Source organism: Epinephelus fuscoguttatus, linkage group LG8 (assembly GCF_011397635.1).
Source record: "Epinephelus fuscoguttatus linkage group LG8, E.fuscoguttatus.final_Chr_v1".
Classification (NCBI taxonomy): domain Eukaryota; kingdom Metazoa; phylum Chordata; class Actinopteri; order Perciformes; family Serranidae; genus Epinephelus; species Epinephelus fuscoguttatus.
In genome coordinates, this window is record NC_064759.1 from 11,145,746 (window position 1) to 11,157,842 (window position 12,097).

At 41.6% G+C, this 12,097-nt stretch overlaps 1 protein-coding gene across 5 annotated transcripts in view; it reads right to left on the reverse strand.

Moving 5' to 3' along the window:
* The window catches only part of LOC125892645 (DENN domain-containing protein 3-like), a 35,737-nt gene extending 25,790 nt beyond the window's left edge, over positions 1–9,947 (reverse strand). For 4 of the 5 annotated variants that reach the window (XM_049582725.1, XM_049582726.1, XM_049582728.1 and 1 more), the window contains exons 1-9: positions 9,810–9,947; positions 5,208–5,350; positions 3,629–3,818; positions 3,400–3,480; positions 3,108–3,223; positions 1,456–1,580; positions 532–643; positions 245–364; positions 42–140 (exon numbers count right to left, since the gene is read on the reverse strand). In XM_049582725.1, coding sequence (XP_049438682.1) covers positions 42–140; positions 245–364; positions 532–643; positions 1,456–1,580; positions 3,108–3,223; positions 3,400–3,480; positions 3,629–3,818; positions 5,208–5,291 — 927 coding nt within the window. In that variant the 5' untranslated portion in view covers positions 5,292–5,350; positions 9,810–9,947. The remainder of the gene's footprint in view (positions 1–41; positions 141–244; positions 365–531; positions 644–1,455; positions 1,581–3,107; positions 3,224–3,399; positions 3,481–3,628; positions 3,819–5,207; positions 5,351–9,809) is intronic. The other variant, XM_049582729.1, reaches the window with a different exon arrangement.
* Between the last annotated feature and the right edge of the window lie 2,150 nt (positions 9,948–12,097).

The following is a 12,097-nucleotide window of genomic DNA, read 5'->3' on the forward strand; positions in this document are numbered from 1 at the left end:
ACTATGCATTTTGCAGACATGCAGAAAGATTTTAAACTGACCTTCATATAAAGCATGAAGCTCTCTGCCACCAGCGTGAGTCTGGCCCAGTCAGCAGAAAATAACACCACCCGCTGCTCCTGCAGGAGACAAGACAGCACCTGCAGAGACAGGGACAGAAAAGGGGACAAACAGCAAAGAGACAAGAGTTAATGTGAGCCTCCTCCTGTTTCACTAACATCCCCACAACAGGTGTGTGTAGTACCTGTAGTAGCTGCTGTGGTCTGAAGCAGAAGAAAGGCAGATGGAGGTCTAAATCTATAGCTGGGTGGTCTTTGTCTTGTCTGGACGGTAGTACAATGGTCAGCGGACGCAGGGTAAACATCTGCCAAACATACACAGCATTACAATTAAGTGTTCTTTTATCTTCTGGCTTTCTGCGTCATATTCAAAGGATGGGCTGAAAATCAATATATGTACACACACACTATCATGCTTCTTCTACCATGAATGTAAACATTTTTATGACCACAGTAAACACACTCCACACACCAAATGTAGTTGTCCAGGAGGGGGGACAGGCACCAGCGCTAGGTTGGCTGCAAACTCCTTCACCCTCTCCTCCATGTCGGATAAACGACAAGTTCTCAGCTGGATTAACAGACTAACAAATAACAGGGAGAAACAAACAGAGCTATATGAGGGTTGGAAGCAACAACAATTCACTGATAAAAATGGAGGAGATGAAAATACATGTGAATTGAATAATAGAGGGGTAAACTGGATGTGACATGAAAAACACAGTGAAAAATTGATGTGATTAATTTGTCTACTGTGCATCATTCATAACACCCAACTGACATTTATAGTTTTGTTTTTGTTACTTCTGCCCAAAACGGCAATCATATGGGAAACGTTGCCAAATTTCAACCAGCTATGTGTCACCACAGAGCGTGCAGATGAATGGTGTTTGGCTTCTCTCTGTGTTGCCGGTGCCTGAAGCTTCCTGCTCATCACTTGGCGGGGGTCTGCTCATGTGCGGGGCTGCCGTGGCTCCAGGACAGGTGGGTGTTGTGAATGATTGCAGACACATTAATCACATCACTTGATAATTCATCTCTCTCTTTTTCATTTCACATCCTTTTTTTTTTACCTCTTAAGTAACATTACAAGTGGTTAATTTGCAGCTCACAGCAGCTTCATTCAATATACTCTCAGTTAGCATTCATTAGCTTGGAAGGCTAACTTGACTTGTTTACTGTATTATGTGAACGTCACTGTCACCCTGAGCATCCCACCAAACCCTGTTCACAAATCTGGCAGGTCAATAAAGCGTTGCGTGATGTTAAAAACGATTAAACAAAAAGTTGAATATTCATATTTAAAGAGCCAAATCTGATTCAACTGGCAAAATGATGAGTCGGGTAAATTCCTTATAAGTGGCTAGGCAGTTTGGTTTAGTAAATGGTTTCTTACCATGACAGACAGTCTTTGAGTGCAGTGAAGTAAGGATATTTGGATATGACACAGAAACCATAGGCAGAGAAAAGTTTAGAGAACTTAAAGGACCCAGGTCCATTCTGGAGGAACGACGTCTCTTCCTGTAAAAACACAGGAAACAGTGAACGCTGAATCTCTTTCATTATTATATATTACATTATTATCATTGACACATGCTGGTGAAGTTGCCAGCGATTAAGGGCCACTTCATCTAAAATTAGTTTTTATCCACATTAAGTTAAAGATCTGGAGCTTCATTTATAACCACTGCGTACGCACAAAAAAGGGCTTGAAATGTGCATGTGTCACTTTGTAAGCTTAAACTGGGATTTATAAAGAAAAACTTGACGTGGAAATGTAAGTAAACGCATACACACATTTTGGAGACAGGAGAAAACTGATGACACAGATGGTGATTGTGGAAATTGGACAAGAGGAATCATTGTATGTGTAAAGATCTCTCACACATTTAAATTCACCTCCTATCACGTTGATTGTAGATCCACTTCACAAACATTCAAGTGCAGCAGTGTTATTTGTGTTTGTGCCAGTGAGCAAGAACTTTTCCATAAGCGCCTTTTGATTGCAAAAGATCTGTCCCCTTAAATCTTAAATCTTAAATCCTGCTCAGTAGTTCATTAGCGCTGTCTAATTATCACATTCCCACTACCGGGGCACAGAGGAGAGGGTGCACAGCTGAATGATGCCAGGCTGTGGCAGATGACAGGATTCAGGAAAATCTGTCTTTCCTTTACCCGACAGTAAGCGTGAATATACTGAGTCATTTTCACCTCGCCCTCGTTAACCAGGCTAACTGATGAAAATAACGTTGTATAAATCTGAGATAACATCAAAAACAGCATTAAATAATTGTAGTACACTGCGTCAACAGTTTTCAATTATCCTTACCAATACTGTGCATATATCACCAAGTAAAATTTAAGTTTTCAGATCATTTTTGTGTGTAAAATGGCTGCAGGAAACATTAGTGTGCTGTCAGAGTCACTGGAGACACTGCGGCACTCCACCTCTCACCTGGCACATCTTCACCTGCACATATGGATTATGTAAATTAGAAAAGACGTCAGGGTGGAATTCTTTTTTTTTTTTCTTTTGGCATCCACTTTAAAAGAAAATCGAAGTCAGGTAGTGTCCTGTATGATGAACTGACCGCATTAAAAAGGAGCAGCAACATGTTCTTCTTTAGTTTGTAACCCAGCTGCCCAGCAAACAACAGGCTATGTGCTTTCTAACCTCCAGCTCACCAACAAGCACCTCAATTTCTGCATCAGGAATATTCGTCTTCTTGGTTTTCAGGTCTATGCATGTGCTTTGCATTGACCATTTATGTGGGCAGTAGAGGGTGCAACATGAGGCTGGTCCCCGTGCAGACAATTTAAAGTTGATTTGGGATTTACAAAAGGAAATAGCGTACTGGCAAGCGTACACACAGTTTCAGAAATCTGAATATTTTTTGGCGTATGTACATTTCCTCATTTGTACATAGGCAAACATTTAGTGTGGATTCGCCGCACAGTTTTATACATGAGGTCCCTGGTTGTAGCAGAAAAACACAGTTGGGATTTAGTTTGTGTATAGTATGAAGTATTACTTGTAGCACTGTTTACCAGTATAGGTCGATAACATTGCAGTACTACTCCATGGGTCTTGTTGCCAAAGACATCAGTGAAAACCAGGAAGTGGAATTGCTCCTCTTTCTCTTCATTGGTTACTTGGAGCCCACCTGGTAAAAAGACAAAAATATTAAGACACATTAACACAAAGGTATGATTATGCTGCTATGACAAGATGTCAGTTTTTCACTGTGTGGCTGAACCATGTAAAAAAAAAAAAAAAAGAATCTCTCAATCTTTGAGCCAAATTTGTGTGAGCATGTGCGTGCCAGGGAATGTTAAATACCTGGGAAGCAGAGTTGAGGTAACGCCATGAGATCGATGTCTTTAGGAACACTGACATCTTCAGTTCCTCCTCTCCCCCCTGCTAAAATGATACAAAACTAAATTACACAAATCAGTAACCTTGCGGGAGACAACATGTTTGTGGCTCCGCAGAAGTTTTGTATTTGAGACCTGCTGGGTGGCAGCTATGTGTGGACAGAAGTACCAGACCAGACGAACAGGTACCACACCTGGGCTGGGAGTCGCTGCAGCTGAAGGAGGTTGTTCCCTTTTCCTCCTGAGAAAGGAGCGCCGCCTCTTCCCATGTGACCTCCCTGTTTCACTCTCAGATTGCGGTCTGGTAACAAAGGGAGGCGCCAGGACATGCAGTACCTCCGGCTCCAACAGGAGGTGCTCTGGAGTTTCATTGTTGTTTATGGCCTTAGTGGGAGACAGACAGGCAGGGATGGATCAGAGGGGACAAATTTTCTTATCATAAGTAGTACAGTGCAAATCTCTCCTTATGCCTAACATCTAAAGGGGTCAGTTGAGGTGGTTCAGGCATCTGATCAGGATGCCTTCTGGGCACCTCCCACTGGAGGTGTTTCGGGCATGTCCCACTGGTAGGAGGCCCCGGGGCAGACCCAGAACATGCTGGACGGATTACATATTTCATCTGGCCTGGGAACACCTTGGGGTCCCCCAGGACCGCGAGGGCAGCAGGCCGGGCAAAGTACCCCAGACGTCCCTCTCCCCAGCAACACTTTCCAGCTCCTCCAGAGGGACCCCGAGGTGTTCCCAAGCCAGATGAGATATGTAATCCCTCCAGCATGTTTTGGGTCTGCCCCGGGGCCTCCTACCAGTGGGATGTGCCCGGAACACCTGCAGCGGGAGGCGTCCAGGAAGCATCCTGATCAGATGCCCGAACCACCTCAACTGACCCCTTTTGACACGAAGGAGCAGCGGCTCTACTCTGAGCTCCCTCCAGATGTCCAAGCTCCTTACCCTATCTCTAAGGCTGAGAAAACTCATTTCCGCCGTTTGTATCCACGATCTCATTCTTTCGGTCACTACCCAGAGCTCATGACTATAGGTGAGGGTTAGAACGTAGATGGACCTGTAGTCGAAAGCTTCCAAGTGATCATGGTAGAACTATCTGTGCCCTGGGAGGAGCGCATGGACGAAGCCCAAGAGCAAAAACATGCCAAGTACCAGGAGCGGACAGAACGGTGCCGGAGGCATGGCTGGAACACCCGCTGTGAGCCTATTGAGGTGGGATGGCGTGGCTTTGCAGGCTGGTTACTCTGCTGAACTGGGGATAGTGGAGCTGGCTAAGAAGAGGGCCATCAAAACGATCATCAACGCTGCAGAATCAGCTACTAGGTGGCTGAAAAGGAAGGGCCCCATGGTCAACTGCTGCTGGGATGCAGGCCAGGGACTGATCGCCTCCTGCTGGGTCGCCTGGGTGATGGTGTCTGATGTTTGAAAAGACCCAAAACACCTGATGACCCCAGAATACATCACTGGCAATGCTTAAATAATCCATAGGATGTATTCTTTAAGCTAAGTTTGGACTTTTGGGCATTTCAATCAGTCACTGGCAGGCAGTTTAAAGTTTGCACTGATGCTGTTGTCTTGACTAAATCTCCTCTGAAAAATTGAAATTAAAACTAAAGTAAACCTCATGATATTAGAAAGGTCAAAACACCAAAATAAGATGAGGCTGCAAACACAAGTTATTCAGTCTATGATGTCTATACAGCTACAGTTATCAGTTTACAGTACATCCGTCAGACACGTGTGTGTAAGGGTGCATTTGGATGCACATACCTGGGAGACCTCCCTGAGTTTGTCGCTTGATGCTCCCACCACCACACAGGCTTCCAGCAGAGCAGGAGGCAGATGGTCCGTCATTGCTGACACCAGTTAGACCAGCAGAACTGGGCCGACTCTGACCTGCTGGATCACAACCACTGAAACAAAGACAAGTCAGAGAGAGGAGCCAAGGAAAGGTTTACATACAGAGATACAGATAACAGAAAATGGCTTGTGTGTAATAAGGCAGACGTTGTGACAGCTCTGTCATCTTCACCGATGAGAACATCTATCAACTGGATTAAGTCACAACACATGACACACATTATCACTGCTGCTGTTCTCATCAACAACAACTTCTAAAGACCCAGTCAGGCACTTTTTTCTATCACAGGATTATTCCAAGACTCAGGGTGTACAAATGGCATCTCTGAAAGTTTACCCCTCCTCCATCTCCTCCTCCTTCTAATGGCATTTACAAGAATCCTGTGTCTGAACAAAAACAAATAAATCAACCAACCAATGATCAAATATGAATCAAGACTCTGTTACTGCATTGCTTATTTCTCATACATACGCATTTCTCAACATAATTTTGTGTACTATTTAGGTGTTAAATGAGAAAGTTGGCTCAGGCTGAGGTGACGTACTGGGTTTTGGGTCGACTTTTTCCAACATGGCGGCCGGGTCAAAAACTCTGGGTGCGCTCCGAATCATAGTTTTACATACTGTTGCATGCAGTATGCACACAGTCGGGATGTACAACTTTCTGATTGCATTACACCCTGAAATTTTACCCTGTTACTTTTATATCCATTACTATGGTGATATATGAACACAACGTACAGAGGTCAATCCGTAGAGCTCTGCTGTCGTTACTATGCAATCTATGTAGTTTAACTTTAGAATTATAACTGCACAGATTGTAGATTTGTGAAAGTGAAAGTAAATCTGCATTTCTATAGTATATAGTTTTGCTCTATTACTGTTTACAATATTCATGATTATTTTCATCACTTAATCAATATTCCTATTATTACCATTCTACTGGTCATCAGGGACTTAAATGCACTGTCATCCATCACAGTGACTTCTAACAGCTGTCAATGAGCTGTTGTGGCTCAGTTGATGTGACGTATCGTCGGCTGTGCAGAGGACTGTGGGTCAGAATAACCAGTAAAGCAGGCTGGCCTTCATACTGCAAAATCAGACTGGATGTACTAGAACATCCTGGTATTTTTGGCATACTGCATTTGACATACTATGTATTGGGACATACTAAATCTTCTTTATAGCATGGGCACTGGGATGCACAGATTCTCTCTACCTGGCCGCCATGTTGGAAACAGTCCAGACAAAACCAAGCACCACCCACCTTGACTCATATTTGATCAGTTAGCTGGTTTTCTTTAGCGTGAAAGGGAGCCAAGTGGAGGTGGAGTAGTCTACTGTTCTTTCAGACCACTTGAATTACAATATCCTGAAATGTTTTTTATGGGACTTCTGCCCAATTGTGGCAAAATTAAACTGCCTACCCCAGCTTTAATATGATTATGACATTTTATGAAAATCTACTAGAAACACTCAACAGCAAAGTGCTTTATAGAAAAAAAGGTTTAAGATTTAATTCACAATCCAGAGATTTACTTTGTCTGCAACTGAATCATAAATTTGGCATTAATTTCCCAATAAACACTGTCAAAAATGCAGCATCACTGCTATGTTCTGAGGGCAAACAATGACATGGTTTTAAAGCAAATCCCATAATGGTCAGTGTTACAGGCAGCTAGTCTGGGCAGTGCATTTATATCAACTTTACAGAAGTACAATGTCTGCATTTATCTGTCTAATACACTGTGATATTGATTAGTGCTGTAATCTGTCTCAAACAATATATTGCTTATCAGCTTTTAGTTTGTGGTCCGTGAAGTTCAAAAGGAACCCGTAAACAACTCAGGAACAAAAACTGAAGTAAGCTGATTCAAGCCATGTGGTGGCAACACATGACACAGGATTTAGTTCATCATTCAGTTAGTAGTTTTTACTGCACATCCACATAATGTGATAATAATTCTGCTTCTCATCTTTGCTGTTCTCTTTCCATCTGTGGTCTACTTTTTATTTTACAACTGAATCACCACAGTGAGAAGCAAATTATCCGAGATCACATTTTGCCCGTTTCTTGGTCTAGTCTCTTCTTGGAAAATTAGGCTCATGTGTGCAGAGGAGGATGCACATGTACGCACAAAAACAGAGCAAATAACTTGCAACTGGGCCCCACAGTAAATGGGCTGCACGGATTAAATGTTAACATCAAGTTCACCTCGGGGTGCAAGGACATTTAACACTTTCCTTAAAAGAATGTCCTTTTTTGAGGTACAACAAATGTCGTAATGTAAAGTTCTCTCATTATTTTACCGTTAAAGGTTGTTTGACTGTTGCAACAGTGTAGCGCTCTTCACTTGTTTGAACTTAAATGATATCTAATCCTCAGCATCAAGAATGTCCGGCATAACTGAACTAATAACCCATTAAAGGAGCATCTCACATGACCTGCTGCTGCCCCTATTGGTCCAAGGATGTGACATGATCATAATCACATACAGTACGATCATATGATCCTTGACAAGAGGAGCACATTCCACATCAAACCGTAGCAAAACAATAAATGTGTCACAGCTTCTGATACGACACAAACAAGCTGACATTTTTATCTACAAAAATATGTTAAAGCTTGAATACCTGAAACTGCTGGGGACTTTTAAAATAGTAACTCGCCTTTAAAATCCTTTAAAAATTGCAATATGTCTTCATCTGTCCTATTTAACCAATGTTCAGACCAATATAATAAATGTTTTGGGACCATTTAGTAGCTCTGGTCATTTAGCCTTTTGGTTCCTGTTTAGCCTTAGGAGTTTTGTAGGTTGTAACTGTTACTGTATAATACAGGCACATTTTTTCCGCAAAATTTAGACGTTTAGATGTTAGTAAACATTTATTATAATACCTACCATCTCTGCTTAGAGTCTGAGCCCCTATTATAAAGATTCAGATAATTCATCAGGATGTCCCACATCACATCCCCACTTGTCTCATGATTTGTACTTGAGCTAAACTAAATCGTCCAGACCTAAAGTTATGGATGCATTACTGAATGGGTCTATCAGGTATAGGCCCAGGGCCCCAAAGTGTCAGGAGCCCCGCTGACCTCCATCTGCAAAACATGCATCGACCAGAAGAGACTCAAAAAGACCAAAAAAACACCCCACAAAAATACTTCAAAGAGAAACAACATGACCACAAAGGCAAAGGAACTACAAAGAGACACAAAATGAACAAAACAGACAAAAACATACCTCAAAGAGACAGAAACTGACCTTTAAAGAGATACAAAATGACCACAAAGACATGTAAATAAACTACAAATAGACACAAAACGACTACAAAGAGACACAAAATGACTACAGGGAGATGTAAAGGAACTACAAAGTGACACAAAACTACCAAAAAAGAGATTTTTAACAGACAAAAACAACAACAAAGACATGCAAAGGACTTACAAGAGACACACAAGGACCAAGGAGACACAAATATACCTCAAAGAGACACAAATGACTTCAAAGAGACACAACATGACCACAAAGGCAAAGGAACTACAAAGAGACACAAAATGAACAAAATGGACACAAATATACCTCAAAGAAACAAAAATAACTTCAAAAGAGACAAAAAAACAACTACAAAGAGACACAAAACAACATAAGGGTCACAAAGTTACTTCAAGGAGACATAAAACAACCTGAGGAACACACAAAGATACCACAAGGAGACAAAAAACTGACTAAAAGATGCTGACAAGTACATTGAGATGAATAAAAAGCCTGTGTCTTGCTCCAATGTAGGACAGGTGGTGGGGCCTTTTGCATGTCTGTGCCCAGGGCCCCATTGTCTCATTATCCACCTGTGCCTGAGGGGGTCATGCATGCAATGGGACTGAAAGTCTGCACAGTCTGAATCAAATGTGCCCTTAAATCACAGGTTAACTTGTGTGACAAGACAGAACTGGAGCGGAGAGAACTAACACAGAGAAGCATGAGAAGGGTCACTGTCATTCCTGCACAAGCTGGCAAACACAAACATGATCTAAAAACAAAAACATCTGACTGATGAAATCAATTAGGTGGAAATTAAAAGTAGAGCAAAGCAAAAATGTCTCTAACTTAAACTCATTGCTTTGATTTCAGTTTGACTCTAGTTGTTTAAATATATCTCCAGCACAGCTACATGACTTCAACAATCAAATGTAGGTCATCTCACCTGATGAGGAAATACTGACTGGCATGTGTCAAGCTAACACCACTGTCACACCCTGTTTGTTATGTGACAACATATCAATTTGAAGCCACATTTCTGCCTCCATGACATAAAGTAATAAAACAAACTGCAGCAGCAGAGTTCTCCAAACTGCAGACAGGACTTCAGCTGACACAGTTTTATTGCGACATGTGATGGTGAGTCACAAGCTGCACAGGTGAGAGGATGCTTCCAATCAGCCTCTGAGACTCGACTTGTCAACGTCACGCTGTTGAATCTTTAAACTGTTAAAAGTTCTCTTACCTCCTCACAGGCTACCGTGCGGCTCCTCAGTCATCCCCCCCGTCACTGTCATGAAGGCAGCCCGGACTAAAGTCTCTCCAGCTGCGCAGCAAACTCCGGCACGACTAAATAATGGCACGAGCTCGTCCCAGTTTCCATGTTTACCGCCTGTCACTCTGCTTCCTGTTTCTCTGCGTGGAAGTACAAACATGCGCATTGATGGTTTGAGGAAGCACTGCAGTTTCATACAAAGCATGTAAGTCACTGAATAATGACGTGCCTTTTATGTTTTGTCACAATTTGGCTCTAATATAAATGTATGAAGCATCAGTTACAACCCTGTGAAAACTTAACAGGCTGGAACATTAAAGGTCCAGTGCGGATTTACTTCTGATGGTGGCTTTGCACCTATTTTGCCACCAGTTTGTTTCTTGAAGTTCCTTTCACTAAGTGGAAGATAATCATTCGTTCACACATTTGTTCACTTGCCGTTAGCACTTATCCTCTCAGGGGTCGCATGGGACATTTGCATTTCATGGGTAACACCCCCGAAAGTGTTGTGCTGTGTGCAGCTACTCAAGAATTGAAGAGGTGCCACCAATAAAATCTGTAAAAAGCATATCAGTTAATGCACAACAAAGAGATAAAGACATTTATTTTAGTCTTGCTCTTCCCCCATCCAGGAAACAGATGATCTGATCCTCATCAACATTGATAAAGGAAGTGTCTCCACTTCTTATTCTGAGACTCTCGACCTACCAGAGATTCCTCTGGCTGCTGCAGACTGCTTCACACAGAGGTGTCAGTCCTTTCAGATTCATTTTGACCTGTGTCAGTGCAGCCATGCAAGCTGCTCAGAGGAGAGCATGGCAACACAACCTCAACCACGACATCCAGAGGATCACAATGGAACTGATGGTCAGCATATTCAGGTTGTGTGTGTGTTGTAAGTGTACTGAGATCTACCAGGATGGCTCCCCTGAATAAATATTTTGTTAATGTATACATGTGTGCATATAACAGGGATGTTAGCAGTCATCTGAACTATGAACATCGAGTGTTTAACAGTGGAGAGTTCCTGAAAACCAGAGAGCCAGCTGAACAGCTGCTTTACAAAAAGGTAAGTGCTATCTTAAACCCTGTTTGCACAGGAGCAGTGTTACCAGGGGACCTCATGTACCAGCACGAGCACTGACATTAGCCCCTGTAAACGATGCACACAGTCATTGTAAACTCCACTCCACAAAACACAGCACTACTAGTAGTGATGTACAGTGTTAACCTTCTTTTCTTTTAAATGCGTGTTAAACAAACAGAACTGATTCTGCCACACATTGGGCCTCATGCAGCAACAATCTCTCTCTCTCTTCTATTTTTCCCTCATTTTCTGTTAAGAGAAAACTCTTAACTCTAGATGCAACAAACCTTTTTGACCATCCAAATCTGTTCTTCTGCTGAATGATGAATCCCACTTGATCATAAATAACCCATTAGGTAACACCACATAAACGCTATATAAGCACATGTGTTGTGCTGTGTGCAGATACTCAAGAATTGAAGAGGTGCCACCAAAAAAGTCTGTAAAAAGAAGAACTTCTGCAATAGATAAACTGACTTACTATCACTGTAAATGAACTTAGAAAAAATAGCAATGACAAAACAGGTGTGAAGCCCTAAATGTCGTGTCAGCAGCAGTGGTGGAGGAGATTTTCAGATTCTTTACTTAAGTATAAGAATTAATACCATTCTGTAAAAATACTCAGTTACAAATCATTTGTTTTGGAGAAGAAGAGACCACTGTGGATGATTCCACCCCAGAAGAACTTCCTGAACAACATACACTGAAGGAATTTTACCCCAAAGTTAAACGAGAAATTTCAGCTGGTTGCAATCTGCAGTCCTCACTGTTAGATGCCACTAAATCCTTCACATTAATCCTTTAAATTAAATTATTTAAATTAGAATAAAAGGCATTAGCAGCAGTAAGCTTTACATTAAAACACAGGGATTTAATATGTCTAATAAAAAAAATTATTGGAGCCAATGTGATATTTACTTATTGACTGTCACATAAAAAAATTGTGGATTTACTTTTACACTAAATTTAATCCTGTTGTAATAACCCACAGTGGCCTGAAGATGGCGGTGGTTCACTAATTGAGGATTAAATATAGTCCCCAGTTTTTAAATAAAAATACAAAATGATAATAAAAAAAAACATTGGGCAGAAACCACAAAAGATACATTAACCACCCAAATAATTTAACAAATATTACTTTTTTTCATATTGCTAAAACAGTAGTTTATAT